The sequence below is a fragment of the Trichosurus vulpecula genome, chromosome 9 (assembly GCF_011100635.1).
Source record: "Trichosurus vulpecula isolate mTriVul1 chromosome 9, mTriVul1.pri, whole genome shotgun sequence".
In the NCBI taxonomy this organism is placed as follows: Eukaryota; Metazoa; Chordata; class Mammalia; order Diprotodontia; family Phalangeridae; genus Trichosurus; species Trichosurus vulpecula.
This window is the reverse complement of record NC_050581.1, coordinates 10,630,469-10,654,864: the sequence shown is the minus strand read 5'-3', so window position 1 is coordinate 10,654,864 and position 24,396 is coordinate 10,630,469. Positions and strand designations below refer to the sequence as shown.

The 24,396-nt window shown below is 38.3% G+C and overlaps 1 protein-coding gene across 1 annotated transcript in view; it reads left to right on the top strand.

Annotated features, from left to right (window-relative positions):
- The window catches only part of GALNT12 (polypeptide N-acetylgalactosaminyltransferase 12), a 57,132-nt gene extending 38,293 nt beyond the window's left edge, over window positions 1-18,839 (top strand). The window contains exons 6-10 of the mRNA XM_036739091.1: window positions 7,900-8,076; window positions 8,920-9,051; window positions 9,448-9,561; window positions 12,478-12,624; window positions 16,890-18,839. Of these exons, the coding sequence (XP_036594986.1) occupies window positions 7,900-8,076; window positions 8,920-9,051; window positions 9,448-9,561; window positions 12,478-12,624; window positions 16,890-17,027 (708 nt within the window). The 3' untranslated portion in view covers window positions 17,028-18,839. The remainder of the gene's footprint in view (window positions 1-7,899; window positions 8,077-8,919; window positions 9,052-9,447; window positions 9,562-12,477; window positions 12,625-16,889) is intronic.
- The last annotated feature ends 5,557 nt before the right edge of the window (window positions 18,840-24,396 follow it).

Here is a 24,396-nt window from a genome sequence, read left to right as displayed (position 1 = left end):
TTGTGGAGTCCTTCTCAGGGCTGCTCATCCACCTTTGGTGTCTACCTTTCACCCAACTCTCACCTGTGGCTCCAAGTAGCTGTAGCACGCACAGTGGCCACTCCCTGGCAGCCCTTCTTGGCAGACGGCTTGAACCAGGTTGAGAGTAACCAACAAGCCTCAAACCCAACAGTGGAGACTTAGGGGATTGCCCACCCCAAGCATGTGAAGATTTCCTCTGGCAGAATAGCTAGATGAGAGCAGTTTGTTCCAATGGGCCATGAAGGCAGCTGAAGCAGGTGCTGTGGAGCACTTGGAGCTTGGTCAGACACTGAAGACGCTAAGGTCATCCCCTACTGTGCCTCACTTAAATCTAACTCACACGCAAGGCAAGACGTCACCCTGTGATGTCATTTGTCCTCTTCGAAAAATGAAGGATGAACCACTGCTATGCACCAGGCGTAGTGTTAGAATAAATCTAATGACAGTGCTAAGCAACAATTCCTGGATTAGAGCGTGACATCCAACGTGGGGAGAGGGTAGGCCAACAGACTTCCTTAGTTACTCAGCTGCCTACCTGTGTGAGTAGTTTCTAATCTTACACATGGCATCTTTCATAAACAGGGGATACTTAACATAGTTTTCTAGGTGATCCAGTGATATATGAACCACTCTGCTGCTGAGGCAAACAGAGGTTAAATGACTTGCCCAGGGTCACATAGCCATTAAGTATCTGAGGGTGGATTTGAACTTGGGTCTTCATGAGATAAAATTCAAACCCAGGTCTTTCTAATACCTATACTTACTGTGTGACTATAGGGAGTCCCTTAACCTCGGTTTGCCTCAGTTTCCTTGTCTATAAAATATAGATAATAATATAACTATCGGTTGTTGGCACCTAAGGGTTGCTGTGAGGATCAAATGAGAATATATGTAAAACACTTTGTAAACCTTAAAGCAGTTATAGAAATGCTAGATATTGTCCTGATCCCAGCTTGAGATTGTCCGTGAGAAAGCAATCTGAGGATAAGTGAAGAGTATATATGTCCTGTATCCCTCTCCGCTCTCCTACTCTTCCATATCCAGGGACTATCCTGTACCACTTTCTCATATGATTGAGAATCATATTCTCATTCAAATCTTGAGACTTTCTTCCTAAACCGTAAGCGGCTCAGAAAGGACAGACTCTTCCTTTAGTAAATCTCAGTTTTACTGATAGTCCATGTAATCTTGGAGTGATTTGGGCTGCAATATCACCAATGTCCTTAAGAACCTCGTTCGTCGAATTATAAGACCTCGAGGTCTAACCATTCAAGGTACATATTGTATTCTACTTCCACCTTCTACATTTTCTGTGTAAAGGAGCCCATCAGGTTCTTTCTGACCAATTCTTACTTCTTAAATTTATTGCTCAAAGCAATCCATCAAATTCCTTCTGCCCCAGTAGGTCATGAGTTTGGTTCTTATTTATCAAGTCTTTTTTTCCCCAGGATGAACACTTCCTGGAGAGGTCCTTAGGAGACCCTCTGATCATATTGGTTAGAAAGACTGGTGAACTTTAGATGCTGGTACATAAAATTCTCCAAATATTCCTTCCCTCTTTCCTTCCTTCCTTCCTTTCTTTCTTTTTTCCTCTTTCCTTCCTTCTTCTCTTTCCTTTTCCTTCCATCCTTCCCTCTTTCCCTCCTTCCCTCTGTACCTCCTTCCATCCTTCATCTTTCCTTTCTCTTCATTCTTAGTATAAGGGATCTCAATCTCTTTTTCCCCTTTCAGACATTTGCCAAGGATATTAATGGGTAAAAAAATTTAAATTATTTACATTTTTCCCCTTACTTGTCCATAGCAGTGAAATGCCAGAATGTAGGCAGTTAGGGGGTCAGATATCATTAGTGGTAACAGAGCCTTAAGCCAGCAAACTTCTATAAACAAAACCACATTTGGAGCATTTGTAATACCTTCAGGCAAAATGATGAAGCCTCATTATAATGCTCTGGCTTCATAGGAAGTAACAAGCTAACCACTTCCCACATCCTGTCTAAGTCCTGGCTTTTCGCTTTGTGCTACAGTTGGTTCATTCAGGCTAAGGGTAGCATATACCAGCAGAAGTTAACGTTGCTTTTTGTTAAGCCGTCTTTCTGAATCATGTCTTCTCTGGGACATGAGAAATGAAATCAAGTATTATGATGTTCATCTCCTGTACAATGAGTAATGCCAAACAGATAATATCAACAAAATACTTAAGTAATGAAGATAAATGTGTCAAGAATTCAAAAGCAAGATTTCTTACAGCTGCTCTATCTGTGAATAATCAGGTTCACATAAAATTGTAAATTGCCAATGTACTCAATCTTATTTTTTTAAATCATTAAAAAACCAAAATCCTTTAACACTGAACAGTGAGTCAGTAAACATAAGTGCCTACTATGTGCCTCACACTGTACTAAGCACTGGGGATACAAAGAAAGGCAAAAGATGTCCATTCTCTCAAGGAACTCATAGTTTAATGGGGGCAGAGAACACGAAAACAACTGCATACAGTTAAGATGTATACAGGAAATATTTATCTTAAGTTTTCTTTTTGTTTCTAATTTTTTACAAAATAAGGATCAGTTGATGATCAATAAGGGGTTTTCATTAGTAAGGATTTCACTATTTTGTATATAGAGAATGTGTGTGTGTGTGTGTTTGTGTGTGTGTATCACACACACACTCTTCTGATTCGCCTGTCCAGTTGTCTAGAAAGTTCACTTTTGTTACGAGACACACTACATATTCAGTTAACTAGTAAATTCACTTATGTGGAACACTTCATTCCTCAGGGATGGCGAATAATGCCACTTATTTCTTGGCAGGGATGGTGTGGTGAGGAGCTTGGATTCTTTCCTCATCTCTAAAGTGCCTTTTAAAGGTCAAGAAAGCATTTGTCGTTGACTGCTATTCATTACCACTTCCATGACCCTATAAAAAAAGTGACACAACTAGTTTTGTTCTGCTTTGTTTTAAGGAGCCAAGATTCTTTATCCTTTTACAAACTTTGAAACAGTGTGACCTCAAAGAGATTTCTTTAAAAATTAAAGACTTTTTTTTTACAATATTTCTCCTATGCTTTTACAAACAAATTTTATTTTTATTGATACCTTTTGCTATTCCATTCCATTTATTTGGAATCCATCCCTCCCCTTCCCCTACTCAGTGAACCTTGCCTTGTAGCAGACATAAAAAATGGGCAGGGAAAACAAAAACAGTTCATCAAAACCAAAAACACTGACCGTGTCTGATAGCGTGTGCTGTATTCCATTTCCGTAGTCTTCTCCTTTACAATGGAGGGGAAGGAGGTACATTTCCTTTTTAAATAGCAATTCCTTTAATTATTCTGAACAGACAAATGTCAGACAATAAGCATGAGCACTTTTGTAACTTGCCAGCCAGCGTTCATTGAAGGGACTGTGCTAAGCGATTTATAATTATTCTCTCGTTTGATTCTCAGAACAACCCTGGGAGGTAGGTGCTATTATTTTCCCCATCCTACAGATGAGGAAACTGAGGCAAACTGATTCCAGTTCCACACTATTCACTACTCCACCTAGCTGCCTATTTTTATATACAAAGAGGAACAGAAAAAGAAGGTTGCTATGAAACCTATGAATCTGTTACATACAGCTTTCTAAAAATAGTATATCATATATACAGGGAACTGAACCAAATTTATAGGAATACAAGCCATTCCCCAATTGAGAAATGGTCAAAGGATGTAAACAGGCAGTTTTGATTAAAGATATCTATGGGCATATGAAAAAATGCTCTAAATCACAGTTGATTAGAGAAATGCAACTCAAAACAACTCTTAGGTACCACATCTCTCCTGTCAGACTGGCTAACATGGCAAAACAGGAAAACGATAAATGTTGGAGAGGATGTGGGAAAATTGGAACATTGCTACATTGTTGGTGGAGTTGTGATCTGATCCAACCATTCTGGAGAGCAATTTGGAACTATTCCCAAAGGGCTATAAAAATGTGCATACCCTTTGACCCAGCAATACCACTTCTAGGGCTATATCCCAAAGACATCAGACAAGTGGGAAAGGGACCTGTATGTACAAAAATATTATAGAAGCTCTTTTTGTGGTGGCAAAGAATTGGAAATCAAGGGAATACCCATCAATTGGGGAATGGCTAAACAAATTGTGGTATATGAATGTAATGAAATACTATCGTGCTATAAGAAATGAGGAGCAGATTGACTTCATTACAATCTGGAATGACATATGTGAACTGATGCTGAGTGAGGGGAACAGAACCAGGAGATCAATATACATGATTACAGACCCACAGTATCTCTGATGACTAACTTTGATAGACTTGACCCCTTTCATCAATGCAAGGTTCAAAGACAGCCTGAAAAAAACGTATGATGGAAAAAGCTATGCACATCCAGAAAAAGAATTGTGGAGTCTGAGTGCAGATTGAGGCAAACTGTGTGCTCTTTTTCCTTCCTTTTTGGTTTCGTTTCTGTGTTCTCATGATTCATTCCATTGGTTATAATTCTTCTTCACAACTGGACTATTATGTAAATAAATTCAATGTGATGTATACATACATGTATAACCTACATTGGATTCCATGCCCTCTTGGGGGGCAGGGGAGAAGAGAAAAATTTTGGAACCCAAAAACCTATGGAACTGAATGTTGTAAACGAAAAATTAAAAAAAAACTGAAAATCTAAATTTATTTTAAAAAAGGAAAAAATAGTATATCATAAATTTAACACAACTGTTCAAACATTGTCCTAGTTTCTTTGTCCCTTCCTGAGCTTCCTTCTGCTGTTTTTTCTATATTTTTAAAATGTTCCACTAATAGTATTTCTTTCATTTCTTCTTCATTTTGTCATCATTCTTACTCTTTGACCTACTAAAAGTCTTCCCCCATCGATTCCTGTCTTATAACAAATGAATATAATCAAAGCTAAACAGATCTAGCCGTTGGCCTCACCTGAAAATATATGTCTTATTCTCTTTCACTTCTCTGCCAAGAGATTGGGAAGCACAATTCATCGTCATTGTCTTCTGTGATCGTGGCATTGACTATTATAGTTCTGAAAGTGTTTAAAAGTTGTTTTCCTTTACAATGCTGTAGTCATTATGTATATTGATTTCCAGGTTCTGCTTACTCTATACTGCTTAGTTTGTTTTTAATGTAATTTAATTTTTAAAGCTTTATTGCTGTCTTTTGTTCTAACATCATCTTCATTTCTGAATACACCTCTCCTCTTTGTACCTAGTGAACTTTTCCTTGTAATAAAAATGTAAAAAGAAAAGAGGAAGCAAAAACAACCTATATATTAACTATGTTTGACAGTAAATGCACTATTCCATACTCATAGCCCTCCCATCTGCAGAAAAAGGGGACAGAGATAGTGGCAAGAGATTCTTTTCCTCAATACTTCCATGGGGTTCAGTTTTTTTTCCTTTCTGCTTATGTTGCTGTTGTTGTGTATATTGTTTTCCTGCTTCTAACCTCTGCATCAGTTTATATACAGATATATCTTCCCATGTTTTTCTGACTTCTCTGTGCTCATTGTTTACTTTGGCATAGTAATAGTCTATTGTGTTCACATACAATAATTTGTTAGCCATTCTCTGATCAGCAGGTACTTCCTTTGTTTCCAGTTCTTTGCTCCCCCCAAAAAATGCTTCAGTGAATCTTGGAATATATGGGTTTTTTCTCTTTGACCGCCTCTGATCCATGGGTGTATGCCCAGCAAAGGGACCTCCAGCTCATAGGGTGTCGATATTTTAGCCAATTTTTTTTAATAAAGCATCATTCCACATTGCTTTCCAAAATGACTCTACTAATTCAGAGCTTCCCCAACAGCTTATTAGGGTTCCTGTCTTTTTGCATCCTATTCAACATCGAATATTTCCATGTCCTTTTTTTGCTGATTTGCTGGGTACAAAGTGAAATGCATTGTTTCAAATTTCGTTTCTATTTTTGTTACGTTTTCCTTATTTAAGCTAGAAGTTCACATACTATTTGATACAGAAATTTAATGTTGTTTATTTTCTCCTGTAGCCTCATTTTTATTTTTGTTATTCTGCTTCCTTCCTTTTCTTCTATTTCCTCTTTATATATACACATAGGTGGATTGTGAGTGTGTGCTTCTCTGTTCTTCCTTCTCCCTTTTTATTATTCAGGATCTTTGCAGAGATAGTCTGAGTAATATTGTGAGACAGGGAAATAGCACAATTTTGGTGAGACTCTAACTGTGGCTTCCTAGTCATTGCGGGGGGCGACGCATTTTCAAGAAAGGAGATAGAAAAAACATTTTAAAAGTGTAAAAAGCTGATGGAAAACTCAGAGCACAGTAATTTAGAGTATTTTCAGTTTAGAGGTAAGCAAAGGTTATACTCAAGTAACCCAGAAGGACATCATTATATTATAGCATGGGACGATAATTGATGTTCATAATGATACTCTGAATCATAAAAACGTTAGGTCTAATATTCAACTCAGTATGTAGCATGCTGCACCAGCCAGGCAAGTAGAGGTTGTGATAGTTACAGATAGCTGGTCCTAACTCACTCTGGTGCTTGTGATTCTAGGATCTTTGTTGGCTCTGGAAGGGTTTTAAATATTGTCACCATCACACCCAGTCTGTATGAGTATGCTTTTTTCCCTATTTTCTGTATTAACCTAAGTGTAGGGGAAAAAAGCCCTTTTTCTAAGGTCAGCTGAAATGTACTTAGAGGTTTTAAAAGAAACTACTAAGAAATGAAGGAAAACCAAGACAAACCATAAAAGCATAGACATGGACAGGTTTGAAGAATAAAGGCTTCTGATCCATACTTAACTAAAAACAAAACCTCACCATATATCTGACTACTGTAAGTATTTATAGGTAGCTAGGTCACATGGTTAAATAAAGCATTGGGCCTAGAGTCAGGAAGACCTGAGTGACCTTTGGTGAGTCACTTGTTCTCTGCCTCTGTTTCCTCATTGGCACAATGAGGATAATCATAGTACCAACTTCCCAAAGTTGTTGTGAGGGTCCAATGAGATATTTGTGAAGTGCTTAGCACAGAGTCCAGAACATAGGAAGTGCTATGGAAATGCTATCTATGATGATTAATAGTATTACTACTAGTATTATTATTAATAATAATAAATGAATAATAAATATATAAATAAAATTAAGTCCCAGCCCTTGATTCTTTCTGTCACCTCAATGCTATTTGACTGGCCCTTCTGAAAAGCCTATTTCACTCGTCAGGCTTTTTCTCATATGGCTATCCTTACATCCCTAAGGAAGACTTGTATTCAAATCCCATCTCTGACCCTAATTAGCTATGTAAGCCTTGGCAAGTTGGGTGACCTCTTTGAGTGCCAGTCAACCCCATGAGACATAGTCTACATCGTTGAAAGGCATTCCCCCATTGGGAGTCTGTCATGCTGGTGCCATCACAGGACTTCCACGTTTTCACATTATTGGGGATAGGTGATAGAGACCAAACCTGTGATTTCAGTGGGATAGGGAACTCCCAGATGTGCAAACTCCCTCTACCAAAAACTAAAAAATATCTGACTCTCTGTCTGACAACAGTAAGTATTTATAGGCAGCCAGGTGATACTTCCTCTGCAGTTTATTAGCTCACAAGATACAAAGAGGCGAGATGTATTTAGAAATGAAGCTGATGTTTAAAACAAAAGATAGCAACAAATGTTTTAAAATTAAATTATGTTTTTAAGGAATGAACTGATGCAGAGTAAAGTAAGCAGATTCAGGAAAATAATGATTACAGCCCTGTGTGTGTATGTTAAAACATTTAGGAGGAGGTAAAAGTGAGGGGCTGGCAGATTACAATGTATAGTGATCTTATGGCATGTGCTGACCTATGATTCACCACCAATGTTGTATGTTTAGATCTGGCAGTGTGGAGGAAGTCTTGAGATCCACCCTTGTTCTCACGTAGGTCATGTCTTCCCTAAACAAGCTCCTTACTCACGGATCAAGGCTTTGGCTAACAGCGTCCGTGCTGCTGAAGTCTGGATGGATGAATATAAAGAAATTTATTACCACCGAAACATGCATGCACGTAAGGTGAGTTTGTAACTTTAATTCCTGTGCAGTGAACCCAGTAAGAATCAGTTTCATCTTGACTTTTCCTCTACTGATGCTGCTTAAGAATGATGTCTTCCCCCTCATCCCTGCTTCCCTTTTCATGGCCCATCACCTCAGCTATCCTCAAGCTTGTTTGCTTCATAATGAGGCTGAATTAGAGTTTCCTCCTCCTCTTGGCAGGGCAGCTAGCTGGCACAGTGGTTAGAGTGCCAGGCCTGGAGTCAGGGAAACCTGAGTTCAAATCTAGCCTCAGACACTTATTAGCTGTGTGACTAATATATGAGCTAAATAACAAGGCAATCCAACTGGGCAGGTGTATGGGCCATGCTCAGCATGCTGAGACACCCTAGTATCTCCAAAAACATTTTTGACATTTTGTGTCTCATTTTTTAAAATTTGTATTTTATATGTAAAATTTAGTTTAGTGAAGTTTTAATGTCTCTAGTTTGTTGACTAACAATTGAGTATTCAGTAAGTGTTTCCTTTAAAAAAATTCTTTGGGTTCATGCTGTAATGAAATGTACTACAGAATACAATTATATGATAGCACAAGATTTGAAATAGGGTTGCATATGATTGAATCCAGCGATGCTAAGTGCCAAAACATTGTTCTAGCCCCAGAGCGCTATGAGTTCAGAGGAAGGAGAGATTACTGTGGGCTGAAGTGTTCAAGGGGGGCTTCACAGAAGAAGTGGAACTAAGCCTGGAATTTGAATGAGAGTTAGGATTGGGTTAGGTCTAGGTGAGGGTGGGAATTTATTGTTAAGGTCTGATGAGCTAATATGGAAGGCTAAATTCTAAAACTGATTGATTTTCCTTGAGGAACCATATGGAGATATAACGGAAAGGCTAGAACTTCGTGCCAAACTTAAATGTAAGGATTTCGGATGGTTCCTGAAGAATGTGTATCCGGAGCTTCACATTCCTGAAGACAGACCTGGCCACTTTGGAATGGTAAGCAGACTTTGCTGTTGTTTCGAGATGTCTCCTATTGCCTAGATAAGAGGTGGGAAAGGTGGGGTCTCGAGGCCACATGTGGCCTTCTAGGTCCTTGGGTATGGCCTTCTGACTGACTCCAAGTTTTCTAGAACAAACCCTTTTATTAAGGGGATTTGTTCTGTGAAGTTTGGATTCAATCAAAGGGCTGCACCCAAGAGCCTAGAAGGCCACATGTGGCCTCAAGGCTGCAGGTTCCCCACCTCTGGCCTAGATCCTTCTTTTTTCTTAAAAATAATTATAATGTAGATAATGATTCAGGAATGTTAGAGATGATTGGTTGATTCCATGTGTATGTGTGTAGACTAACACGCCTATGCCTAAAATGATGTTTTGGTGTGTTCTTTCATTTAGTTGGTGAGCAGAGGAATGGCAGATTACTGTTTTGACTATAACCCTCCTAGTGAAAATGAAATAACAGGGAATCAAGTCATTCTTTATCTCTGTCATGGAATGGGACAGAACCAGGTGAGAAGTTTTCATCAGCGTCATATTGGGGAGGGATAGTGTTTGAATACCGATCACGTTTCTTCAGGGCCACAGTGCTGCAAAGACAGCCGTCTTCGTACAAATGACAGCACTATTCCATCTGCACAATACTCCCTGGTCTTCAAAATGCCTTCACATATCTGCATTACCTTCTTTAATCCTCATAACCACATTGCCCTGAGGGACGCGGCATCCTTGTTTTGTGGATGATGACACTGGGGCCCAGAGAAGTTAAGTCAGTAGCTCAGGCTCACACAGCTGCCGGCAGAGCTGGGCTTCTGAATCCTCTGCATAATATTTCACCTCATCTTTGAAATCTGGTGGACCAAATTCTATTCTGGTTGCCTAGGACAGGGCTGTCTAAAATGTGGCCCACGGGCTGCAGTGCAATTTATGTGGCCCGCCTACAAGCATAGAAATTTACATAAATGCTTTAATAAAGGAAGCCGAGCTACTGCAGAGCTCTCACTAAAACGGTAAATCAAAATATATTGTCTGTTGTTTCAATAAAAACCTAAGGTTGGACAGCTCTGGCCTAGTTATGCATTCTACAGGTCCCTGCCTTTACTCCCCCTACCCATGTTAGATTTTTCTCTGCACTCAGGACTGTTCCTGGAGGATAGAGTGACCACTGGCAACCAGTAGGAACCTTGGTTCTGACTTCAGTTACTGGGAGAGAAACATGATGGACCAGTCTGGACCAGGATTCATTTTGCTCCCCTTTTGGTCTTACAGCTATCAATAATGGTTGATTGTTTTTGGAACAGTAGAAAGAGTGTGAATCTGGAGTCATGAGACCTGGGTTCAATCCCTGCATTCCCACTTCCACTATCTAGTACAAGTCACAAACATCAGTGTCCTCCTCTGCAAAATAAAGGATGTCTAAGGTCCTTTCCAACTTTAAATCAATGATTCCAAGTGATAATTAAGGTCTGTATCTGGTTCCAGCTGAAAAGCAAAACGTAGGACCAACAGCCCCTCCTTTGAATTTCGTTTAGCTACTCTCTTTACAAATGAAGAAACTGAGTCCCAGAAAGGTTTCAGTCTCATTGTACATAGCTCTTCTCTCCATACTTGGAATGTACTCCCTTCCTTATAAGATACTTTACTCCCTTAAAGACAGCTCCAGCACAGTCTTCTGCATGGAGACTTTCTGATCCTTTCAACTGCTAAAGCCCTCCTTTCAACACCAACTTGTATTGAACTACTTTGTATTTATTTATTTTTGTTATTTTTGGTAGTAAATTTTGTGTGTGTGTGTGTGTGTGTGTGTATACACCTTCCCCTTCTCCTGTTAGTGTGTAAGCTTCTTGCAAGTAGAGATTGTTTGATTCATTGTATTTGTATCCAGAGCGCCCAGCACTGAACCACCTCTCTCTTAATGACCTGATGGCCCAAAGCCACACAGAGAGTAAGCAGGGAGGGAATTCTGGGTTGTGGTTGGTTTGTATGTCAAAGGTTCTGATCAGTACTGAATTCCTCTAATGGAAGATCTAGTTCTTTGGATTCAGAATTTTTTTTTCCTCCTGAGAAAAACATGCAGAGTTTTGCTAGACTGGCTGGAGTTCAAGGCTTCATTCCACCCTTGATATTCATGTCCAGCAGAGCCTCATGCCTTGGTGCCCCCTGCTGGAAGACCTTCTGGTATGGCAAGGAGTTCTGATGTTACAGCTGGAGAAATCACCCTGTCTGTAGATTTGACAATATGGTTATTCCCCAGGCAGGTGCCGGCGGTTAGGAAAATGCCAAATCCTCCTTGGAGATAGAGGACAGAAGATTTGAGCTAGGAAAGAAGCAACAACAGATTAAAAATCTTTGTATTGGTTTTTGGTATAGGTCTAGACTAAGCTTTTTGTTGTTTAGTTGTTTCAGTCTTGTTTGACTCTCTGTGACCCCATTTGGGCTTTTCTTGGCAAAGATACTTGAACAGTTTGTCCTTTCCTTCTTCAGTTCATTTTACAGATGAGGAAACTGAGGTAAACAGGACTAAATGGGTTACCCAGCTAGTAAGTGGCTGAGGCCAGATTTGAACTCAGGAAGTTGAGTCTCTCTGACTCTAGGCCTGGCATTCTATCCACTGTGCTACCTAACTGCCTGTGGTTCCTAAGTTAGGAACCCATAGTCTAACTCAACCCGATTCTCCAAAGCTCTAGTCTTTTTATTGTGCTAATTAGCTTGTCCATCTGGTCACAGGAAGGTCTCATCATGACTCCTCCCGATTTGGCCATCCCTGACACGTACCTGGAGTAACCAGCTTGCTCAAAATGGGGATGGATAGGAGATAATCATGATTTATGTGTAGCTCAGAATGTAAAAGTAGAGAGATTATGTTGAGGAGGCAAATATAAGTTAGGGAGACAAAATAGGACCAGATTATAAAGATCTTGAACGTCAGGGGTAGAATATTATCCCATTGTGAAATATGGAACCATCACTGTTTTTTGTAATATGATCCAAGAAACACTGGAGGCAGGGAGGCACCAAATATAAATGAGGAGGTGAATATATTGACCTTACACAATACACAATGTCATCAGTGTTTCATTTTGTCTTTGTTATTTCCTGTGCACACAGTAGACACTTAGTAAATGCTTGTTGGCTGCTACTTGAAAGCTCTATGACCAAAATACTTTTGCATGGAAATACTGTTGCTCAGTTTGGACTCAGGATTCAGCCCAGCTTGTAGGGGGCTATACTTCCTTCCTAGTAGCACCCCTTTCCTCGCATGAGCCAGACTAGTCAGTCAACAAACTTTTACAAAGTGTCTCTTATGTACAAGTCACAGAGAATATACTAATACTTCAAAAATGGATGTTTTTAATTGTTCAGAAGTTTTTATGTTCATATCTTGTATCTGTATAGTTTAATCATTTGTTCCCTGTCTCATTCTCATAGTTTTTTGAATATACTTCACATAACGAAATACGTTATAACACCCGCCAACCGGAGGCCTGTGTAGCTGTCGATGTAGGCACTGACCACCTGACCATGCATCTCTGTTATAAAAATGCCCCAGAAAATCAGAAATTTATTTTTAAAGAGGTAGGTGTGTTGTTTAATGTCCTAATCTTTTCTAGTACCATTGGTTCCAAGTGATTGTTTTAACATAAATGTTATTTATACTTGGACCACAAAAAATATCCATGAGGGTTACAGTTACACTCCAGAATCCTGGAGTTAGAAGGTTACTCAGGGATGATCTGATCTAACCAGTGCCCGAACAATTTCTCTACCATATCCCTGACAGGATGTTGGCCAAAGTGTGCTTGAGGATTCACTATCCAATCATTAGCAAGTTTTTCCTCATCAGAAGCCTCTCTGTAACTTCTCCCCCTTGTTCGTATTTCTGGCAACCAAAACTAAATGTAATTCCTCTCACATCAAAACCTTTCAGATACTTAAAGGCATTTCTTATGACCCTTCTTCCTTCCAAGTCTTCTGTGCTCCAAACTAAGATCCATCTTTGTGGTTTGATCTTGAAGGCCTCTTCCTATCCTGAACTCCTCCTTCCAGACACTCTTCAGCTTGTCATGGTCTTGTTTAAAATGTGGTACAGTATTCCAAATGTGATCTGATCAGGGCAGATTATAGCAAGACTGTCACATCCTCCTTTTAGAACGCTATACCTAAGAAAGAGGAATGATTATCAGAAATTTTGTGTCCTAGGATACAGAGTGGACAGATTATGATTGGAATACTCTAAACTTTCAGATTAGAATTTGGCCAATCTCTAATTTAGAACACACACTTTTTTTTCCTTTTTTAAATGCAATTTTATTTTTTTCAATGAAAAAATCAAATGAAAAAAAATCTTCCCTCCCCCACTGGAAAAAAAAAAGTAAGAACAAAATCCTTGTAATAAATATATATTGTAGGCCGCAACAAATCCCCATCTTGGCCAAGTCCAAATAATATATATTTGTGTATGTATATATATAATAAACTATCACCTCTTTGTCAGGAAGTGAATTCTTTGTATTGATCAGAGTTCTTATAGCTTTCAAAGTGGTTTGTTTTTACATTTTGTGGTTACTGCATCAGTGTTTTTCTCATTTCACCCTGTATTAACTCATACAAGTATTCCAGGTTTTATTGATGCCATCCCTCTCATTTTTTCCTTTGGCACAGTAGTATCATTATACTTATAAACTTTAATTTGTCTATCTGTTCCCTAGTTGATGGGCATCACCATAATTTCCAGTTTCTTGCTTTTGTGAAAAGAGATACTATAAAAATTTGGGGGCATATGGGTAATTTTCCTTTTTCTCTCCTCTTCCTGAAGTATACACCTAGCGCTGGTATTATTGAGTCCAAATAGAACATGTTATTTTTGATGAGCGTTCCTCCTTCTCTGCATGTTCCTATAGAAGCATTAATTCTGTTTCCATTGTTTCCCTCCTTTTGTCTCTTCTATCTTTTAATCTTGTTTTTTCGGCCTGCCTGACATCTCGTGTCTGACCAGGTCACTCAAGAAATGCCAGTGGCTCCTCTTATCTCTAGGGTAAAATATTCTTCTTTTGAGCATTGGCCTTTCACAAATCTGGGTCTACATATCCTTTCACACTGACCACATCTTACTCCCCTTTAACATACTCTACATTTAAACCAACCTGGCTTATTTCTTGTTCCATCTCCTACATCTTTGCTTTTTCACCCCATGACTGAAATACTCTCCTCATCTCTTCCTTGAAGAAACCCTAACTTCCTTCAGAGCATAACTCAGGAACTGCCTCTTAGAGGAGGATTACCTAATGCTTTGAATAACAACTTGAGGTGTTCTGTCCACCCTGCGGAACTTTGAATATCCTCATCTTGGTACATGGTGTTTCCCTTCAGTAGAATGTAAACTCACTGGGTGCAGAGACTGCCCTGGGTGCCAGAGCTGAAGAAGGACATTGATAATCTGCAGAGTGTCCTGAGAAGGGCATCCAGAATAGGGAAGGGCTATCGTCCATACGTCCATAATCTATGAGGATGTGTTGAAGAAATTGGGCATGTTTGGCCTGAAGAAGAGGAGGCTCGGGATATGATAGCTAACTTCAATTATTTAAAAGGCTTTCATATGGAAGAGAGGTTAGACTTGGTCTGCTTGGCCCCAGAGGGCAAATTTAGAAGTAGAAGTAATCAAAATGAGGCCAATTTAGGCTTGACGTAAAAAATAATTCCTAGCAGTATGGGCTGTCTAAAAGTGGAATGGGTGGGGGGTTCTCCCTCCTTAGGAGTTTTCAGGAGGATTGGCAGGCATATTGTAGTGGGCCTTCCTTCCATGTATAGCATAGACTGGATGGCTGCTGAAGTCCCTTCCAGCTTTCAAAATTGCATCTCTAGTGCTGAGCACGAAGCCTGCCACATTGTAAGCACTCAATAAATGCATCGTGGAATTGGATTAAATTGAAATTCCTCTTATTTGCCTTTTCTCTGCTTTCCTACATTCATTCTGTTATATTTCATCAAGTTTTTTCAGTTGCATTGGACTGCACCCCCTTGAGGGACAAATCCAGCTGGAACTAGGCAATCTTATATTTTGTCAATAGAAAGTTATTTCCCCATTCCACAAAGTCTGAGTAATCTCCTTCCCGAGACTTTTGCTCCAGCAACATCTGTGGCCTCTCTGCATGAATACATCCATTGATAAGACCGTACTACTATCCCAATGCAGTTCATTCCATTTTTCAGACAACCGTCCTTGTTAGGAAATCCTTTCTCCTATCGAGTCAAACTATACCTTCCTGTTAACTTCCACCTATTCGGTCCTAGTCCTGGAACCAAGGAGAGCAAATTTAACAATATGCAGCAGAGGTACAAGCATATTAACTTATAGACACATTTAGACATCTATCCAAAAGAGTGGTTCCTTGGTTTGGAACCTCCACTGAAGTGCAGATTGACCTTCACATTTTCTCTGCTTCCATATTCTCCCTCCTCATGCTGAAGTGAAATTCCCAGAATGGAGGAGTATACCCTTTGTCTGCTATGGTAGCCTCAAGTATTGACAGTAAATAATTCTTGGTTAATATTCCAGATAGATAGGCAGCACAACTATTGCCTTTCTCACCTGTTTCATCAATCCCTGTCTGTCAACAATCATGAGGCTTCACATCATTCAGAAATAGCCCTTCCTTGAAAGGGATTTTATGGTAATAGGGAAAGAGACGATCCTCAGGATTACTTTGTTCTTTTATCTGATGGCTTTACATACAAGTGTCTCTAGATTTATGCAGTCCTAAAATTTTAGTTTAGTTTAGAAATTTAGGAGTTATACACATCTACACAGCAACATAGATCCTATTGCCTCATTAACTTACCATTAAAAATTGTTTTTATACAAACCTAGGCTCCATCTTTAATCTCTAGTTTATATGAAACCTAAAATTGTAGGAAAATCAGGAAGTCAAGATGCCAGGGAAAGTTGTGGAGTTTAAAAGAGACATATTGATAAAAATGAAATTTGAAGTATATATATATATATGTGTGTGTGTGTGTGTGTGTGTGTATATATATATATATATACACACATATATATATGTGTATCATTTATTTGAAAGGAAAAAATATAAGAAAAAACCAAAACCTTATGTAGTAAATATATGTTTACAGTTTTACTATTTTATGTGATTTTCTGTGTATAACTACATATTTTTTCCTATCAAAAGATCTCTCGATATGAGTCTGGTCTATGTTTGAGGTGACCTATATTTGAACCAGTTTCATTTATCACAAAACCTTTCTTTTGGAAAAGTATTTTGGGAAAATTTTTCATTAATGCATGCTTTAAAATGTGTTGATGAATTATGTTTTGTCCCAACAGACACTTTCCAAAAAATGTCCAAACTTCCTTAAAAAGTATTTTCCAGACATTGTTAGTGGAAATAAGAGATTTTTGACAGTATGATATTCAAATCAGCCATAGTAATTGACCAGAGGATCATTGTCTCTCCATGGTGACCTAATTTACATTATGTAAATAGTTCTTTTGGCTCTTCTTTTTTACTATAATTTTTTAAAATACATTTTTCCAAGTTTTTCTGAATTCTTCACATTCATTACTCCCTACCATGAAATAATATTGTATTCCATTTATTTATGATAATTTAGTTGGTTATCCCCCTGGTCATTGGTCTTTTTCTCCACCTCTTTTCTTATTTCAAATAATGTTGTTATGAATATTTTGGGAATTTAATTTAAAATCATACTATAGAAAAGTTTGGTGAGTTCTTAAGCAATTGTAATTTAAAGGAAAGACAGTAATCTTCTTATAAAGTATTGATAATACTATTGAAAACTAATTCTTTATCAATCCTTTCTAGGATGGATCCATATTTCATGTACAGTCTCAGAAATGTCTACAAGCTGAGGCGAATGCTTCCAATGGCAATCCAGCCCCACTGTTAAGAACATGTGCAAATTCAGAGTATCAAAAATGGTTCTTCAAAGAACGTAGTTAATATGTTACTGTGCTAACCAACCAGATGATGGACTAGGAATCAGAAGGCCTGAATTCTAGTTCCAGTTCTACCATTTACCAGTTATATGACCTTACGCAAGTCCCTTTATGTCTGAATCTCAGCTTAAGAATATTTGCCCAGCCTGCCTCACAGGGCTGCTGTGAGGGTAAAAGGAAATATGTGAAAGACTTTTTAACTGACTATAAGACTACAGATGGAACAGCAAACAGAGGAATGACGGTGATTATGCTCAGGAGGACTTTGTAGCCAGTAGCTACTTAGTTTAATGCAATGTGAGGATATCATGCAAGACTTGACAGTAATATTTTCATAAGGAAATTATTTTACAAGGTGTGCATTTTTTTGAAGAATTAGTAGAAGAGTTTAAGCTTTGCACTATTTATTTAAAAAGCTTTACCGTTGTTTCAAGATGGCGTTTTTTCACAGAGAGAAGCACATAACTCTTTTTATTCAGTGACTTTAAAGGAATTATCTACCAAATATTTTTTTTTAGTATTGCCTATATCCTATGATAGTGCCTTTTTTTAGATATAAGGTAGACGTTAAATCTTGATATTTTCCATATATTAAGCTATTTGCACAGATTTAAAACAAAAAAAACATGTACTGTAGATTGCACAGATAAACATTTTGGCCAGAATTTTCTCAATGCATGAAATTGTAGAAAAGCTGCATATGTAGCAAGGGATGATAGCTCCTTCAGATCATTGGGATACTCAAAGCTTATTTGAAATAATACCGTTCATATGTTACAGAACTGTCAACATCATCCAGACAGTTTTTGCCAATGATACCTAGAATCAAAGGGAGATTAAGTCCAACCCCCTGCTGGATGGCCAAAATTCCTTTCTAAAATTCCAAACATATGGCCATTCAGCCTCTGCTTAAATACTTCCAGTCACAGATAATTCACTACCTCATAAGGCAGTTCATTCCATTTTCAGACAGCCGTGATTGCAAAGATGTTCTTCCTTCTACTGAGCTGAAGTCTGCCTCCTTGTTAACTTAATCCCATTTGGTCCTAGTCATGACCTCTGGAGCCATAATGGATCTTTAAGTATTTAAAAACAGCTATCATGTCCCCCTTAAGGCTTTTCTTCTTGAGACTAACCACCCTAATTTGTCTGAACCATTTCTTATATGATATGTATTTGAGTCCTTGAAACAATGCTGTTGTTTGTTTGTCAGTTGTCAATGTTGTGCCCAAAACCGAAGACAGTAAGTACTTGAAATGTGGTTTGACCAGAGATTAGGATGATAGGGCCGCCAGTTACTCTCTCCAGACACTGTGCTTCTATTAACGTTGCCTAAAACTGACCTTTTGAAAGAACAACCTTACTATAAAACTTTCATATGACAGACTTTTAATAATGCTTTATTGTGGCTTAACCATCATTACTATTACTAATTACTACTGTGACTTTTTAAAATGTACATATAATAATTTTTTTGGTAAACATTAGTTTAAGAAATAAAATTAAATTTCAATACATAATTCATTATTTAAATCTGAACACTAAATTTGGTACTTTGAAAATTGTAGCAAATGCTACTGAAATCATTTTCTAAAAGTTTTTATTTCTGTAGCTGGTTTTGATTGTTGTGTAATTTCTAGATGCATTTCTATGGTTTTGCTCAAGAAACAAAAATGAAATATGTAAATATGGGAAGTGTGTTATTTTGAATATTGAAAAGTCTTTCAAAGCAATTACTGATTGTTAGTTTTCATTCAATCAATTGTAAGATGGTGACATTGATACCAAATTTATTAAAAATTCTATGACTTTATATTTCAAACACTTTTTTACCTGTGACTTTTTTTTGCCTGGGAGGACATTACATACACTCTGTCTAGGCTGTTAGGTGGTGCGGTAGATAAATATTGGGCCTGGAATCGGGAAGACCTGAGTTCAAACATGGCTTCAGTTACTTGTTACTGACTCCATGACTGGACAATTCATTTAACCTCTGCCTCAGTTTCTTCACCCGTAAAGTGGAAATAATAGTAGCACACAGGGCTGTTGTGAAGATTAATGAGATAATATTTGCAAATCACTTAGCACAATGCCTGGCAAACATTAGATCATCCCCCCTCCTTTTCATTTTCCCCTTCCCTCCCCCACTTTCTGTCCTGTAAATTCATTTGTTCAGTTCTGCAATAGTTTGCATGGGTTCTTTATTTTTTTCAGTTGCTCATTTTATACTTCATTTATTCTCCTTTTTGCACTTCCATTGATGTCTTTGGTTATCACTTCCCTAGTTACACCATTTATTTTTTTTAATTTTAAAATCTGAAATGGAATTCTCTAATTCCTTTATTTATGACCTCATTGAATTCATCCTTTGGCACTTTATTCAATCTATTCATTGACGTTATCATTTGAACCTCTGGGGGAATTTCATCTCTTCACCCTTTTAGTATTGCAGGATTTCTTTCATAAAATTTTTGTTGCTTATTCTGGGATTGGAATGGTAGCTTTGATAATTCTCTGAGATTTAATCTGGATAAGAACAGGAGTTATTGCTTTAGTAGAGTGATCTAGGTTGGACTCCAGTCAGGTTCAGGAATGAGACTGGAACAAAACACTTGCTGAGATCTGATGGTGGTTATAAAGTATGGAATCAGGGAATCCCCTCAGCAGCAGGGCAGCAGAGGATGTCTCAGTTTTGGGCTGCATTTTGAAGGATGGGGGACAATGAAGACACCTGGGCTAGGAGAGGAGGATTTAGAGCTGGGAAGGAGTGGTGGACAGGACAGAAGAGGGATTGCCCAGCTTTCCCAAGAGCAGGAGAGGAATTTGCTGGTTTGGGAAGATCTGGAAAGACCTTTATTATAACTTTTTTAAACCCCAGAAGAATGGAGTATACATAAATACTGATCATATAAGGAGAAGTGAATAAGAATATATAAGCAAATATTCCTGATGGAGGAGTGATGAATGGAATTGAGGGCTGCTGGACATTGGCCACAGCAATTTAAGAACTAACCACAAAATCAATTCTCAAAAAGGGGGGTCCTCAAGTAATAAGAGGGAGAATTTCTACAGTGACTAGCATTGTGTATACAATGTTTATTTTTCTGTGAGAGCCAAATAACTGCTGTCCATGGCCAAAGGGGAGGCTGTTATCTTTTCTCAAATGGAAAGGGGCTTGAAGAATTCCTAATGTAGAGAAGGAAATGTTCCATTAAGGTGAAAGGGGACTGGCAGGAATTTTGAAGGTGGAAGAATGTGATAGAGAAGAAAGTGAAGGACCACTGAACAGTTAAGAGTCAAGAAATAGATTGAGGGTCTTCTTAGAGGGGAGGGCTAGACTTCTGAGGAGGAAGCAGCAGATTGTGTTTTAAGGAATTATGATGTGTACCCACGAGTATTCTAAGGAGAGATTATCCAGTAAGAGAAGAGGCAAGTAGTGGTGGCTGGTGACGCCCTGCTGGGGAGAGGGTAGTGATGTAGCTGTTTGTTGACCTAACATTAAACATACAGAGATCTGTTATCTTCCCAGGGCATATATCTAAAAAGCACAGCAAAGATAAACCTTTTCACAATGTTTTTGAGACTGGGTCATCTTTTCTTGCCCAAGCTGGGAGTACAGAGATCAATCAGGACTGAATCCACTCTGATTTGCACAGAATCTCTGACCTGTTTTCTCCTCATGATGGATGGCCTCTCCTTGCTCTCCTGGGATCACTTTATCAATGTTGAACCCAGTGGAGACACCAAACAAGCCTAGCCCACTTTAGCTCAGAACTCCTGAGCTCAAGAGATCAACCTCAGTTTCCCCAGGAGCAAGGACCATAGATACGCACTCCTATGCCCAGTTCTGCTACTTACTTTTGATAATCCACATTAGGACAAAACAAACAAGCAAACCCTGTCAGAAGGAATTCAGAAAGCATTGCTAAGGAGAATGAAACCCAGGGGAAAAAATCTTAAAGAGTTCTTAAGACCCGAAGACCAGATGGTATTTTTATCACAGCTTCCTATTAAAGGAAAGGACTACCAAAGAGCAAGGCAGTTTTGGGAACCTGATTTAAGATGATGTCTGAGAACAGGATTTCTGGGCCACAGCTTAAAATAGAGATGATACAGACTCGTTAGATTAGGCCCCTTCCTACAGAGAGGGTGGAGGAGGGTAACATGTTCAAAACAGTGAGAAATAGAAAGCCAAGGTTACACACCTGGCAGACTGGAAGAATGGTGGTGCCGTTGGCAGATTTAGAAAAATTTGGAAGGAAAATGGGCTTGAGGCAAAATATAATGAGTTTTGTTGATTTTTATATGAGTGCATATTATTAAATGGGAATGCTTATTCTATTATCCAAGGGGGCAGACCAAGCAATCTAATTGTTTAAACTATAGCAGAAGATATTTATAAATTTGCCAATTTTTGGTCTTTATCCTGGAAAATAGAGTAACCTAGTAATTTGAAAGATCCTTGATTTAATCCATATGGGTATTCCCTCTACCAACACATATAAGAGAACCCTCTCATGCTTTAGTTGGATGGTCCCAGTGAGTTCTGAGGCCGAAAAAAACCCCACATCACTTGGTGGCCAACCTTTTGGTGATGAGTCTTTCCAAATTTAGCTTGGTTGGCTCTCAAACAGGAGATAGACAGTTTGTTACTGGGTAGGCATTGAAACTTTTCGTAGCTTGGGATCTGCCAAGATTTGTAGGACATAAGTGGAATAAGCACATGTTAATGTTATTTAAATAATACTATGAAAAATGCAACTCTTGGCCTTGATGTATTCTCTTCAAGCATGAGTACGACATATATACGAATTTCATCAGAATCAGAGAGGCAACATGTTGTAATGAAAAGACTTGGTCTTCTTAGAATTATTCCTAAATGAAGTGGTCAAAGGATATATAACCACAGACAAAGAAGTAGAAGAGAATCATGGAGGCCATCTAGTCCAACCTTCATCATCATCATCGTCATCATCATCATCATCATCATCATCATCATCATCATCATCATCATCATTACTGCCAGTTGGTCTCTATCTTGCTTAAGCTGGAAGCATAGGGGCTACTTAGGGGTGTGATCCCACTCTGATCCACCTGGGAGTTTGTCTCCTGGTCTTCCTTCCTTCCTCCTTCCTTCCTTCATTTCTTTCTAATTTTTATCTAGACCACTTTATCTTGCCTATGACAATCTGGTGACTTTCCCCCTCTCACTTCTGGGGGCTCACCATATTAAAGTTAAATTTAAATTTGATACTCAATTGGTTTAGCCATTTCTAAGTCATCGTAGCCTAGAACTCTGGAGCTCAAAAGATCCTACAGCTTTAGCCTCACCAATAGCAAGTATTACAAAGCAGGCCACCATGCCTGGCCAACCTGGCCAAGCCCCCCGCCCCTTACTTACATAAGTAAGGAAACTGAATCTCTGATAAGCTGATTTGTCCAAGGTTACCCAGTTAGTAAGTAGTAGAGTTAAGATTTGAAGCCAAAGTCTCAGACACCAAATCCAGGACACTTTCCACTATACCATTCTTCTTCCTATGTACAGGTTTTAAAAGAAGAAAGATAAACTATTGACAGCTTTCTGAAAAATCATTCAAAATCACTAATTACAGCACAATAGTATTCCATCATAATCACATCCCACAACTTGTTCAGCCATTCCCCAAATGATTGGCATCCCCTCAACTTCTCATTCTTTACCCCTAGAAAATAGCTTCTATAATATTTTTGTCCATATAGGTCCTTTTCCTTTTTGTTTTTTATCTCTTTTAGGATACAGACCTATTAGTGGTACTGCTAGATCAAAGGGTATGTCTGCTTTTATATCCCTTTAGGCATAGTTCCAAATTGCTCTACAGAATGGTTGAATCAGTTCACAACACTACCAGGAGGGCATTAATGTCTCTTTTCCCACATTCCCTCCAACATTTGTCATTTACCTTTTCTGTCCTATTATCTAATCTAATACCTATGAGGTAGTACCTTCAGAACTGTTTTAACTTGCATTTCTCCAATCAGTTGTGATTTAGAATATTTGTTCATATGGTTAGAGAGAGCTTTAATTACTTCATCTGAAAACTGATTATATCTTTTAATCATTTATCAATTGGGGAATGGCTCTTATTTTTTTAAAAATTTGACTCAGTTCTCTATATGGTTGAGAAATGAGGCATTTATCAGAGAAACTTCAAAATTTTTTTCATAGTTACGGCTTTCATAGTTATGGCTGAACAAGTTGTGGGATGTGATTATGATGGAATACTTTGTGCTATAAGAAATAATGAGCAGGATGCTCTCAGAAAAACCTGGAAAGACTTGCATGGGCTGATGCAAAGTGAAATGTATTGTGTACAAAGTGACAGCAATATTGTAAGATGATCAGCTATGAATGACTAAGCTATTCTCAGTAATACAACGATCCAAGACAATTCTGAAGGACTTAGGATGAAAAATCTATCCATCCCCAGAGAAAGAGCAGATGGTGTCTGAATACAGATGGAAGCGGACTTCTTTTTACTTTATTTTTCTTGAGGTTTTTTCTTGTCTGTCTTTCTTTTCACAACATGACTATTATGAATATGTTTTGCATGACTACATATGTATAACCTATATCAAATTAATGACTGTTCTTTGAATCTGGTCAATAAACTATTTCCAAATTAAAAAAAACAAAATCACTAATTACAAAAAATACAATTTTAAATAACCTTGAGATATTAAAATAAACTGACACATGACCCCATCAAAGGAAATGACATGTCTAAGGTCACAGTCTTTGTGTAAAAATAAGTTTATTGTTAGATTGACTCTCTACCCATCAACTTAGTAAAGATAGGAAAAATCTATTGGAGGCTCTGTAGGATGGCAGTGATATGAATTTGATGTTGCTAAAGCTGTGAAGTGGTTCAACTGTTCTGGAAAACAATTTGGAATTAGGAGAAAAGTTACTAAATTGTGAGCATTTGACCCAGAGATCTCACTGGCCGAATTATACCCCAAAGAGATTATTGATAGCAAGAAAAAACCCTTATGTCCCAAAATAGCCATAGCAGCATTATTTGTGGTAACAAACAACTGGAAAATGACTGAACAGTCCATGACATGTGAATGCGGCCTAAAACTACCATGACACAGTGAAAGACCATGAAGTGCACAGAGAATCATAGGAAGACTTGCATGAAGTGATTCAGAGTGAAGAAGGCAAGGCCAAAAGAACAAGTCTAACGATGTTAACAAAAACAATACAAAGAGGCAAGTTGGGTCACATATAATGGCCAGAGTTGGTGCTGTTCTCTCCGACTTAGAGCGTACATCTTTCTTTTCTGGTAATAATCAGTGAGTGATGGAAGAGAAAAGTGACAGGTATTAGTTGG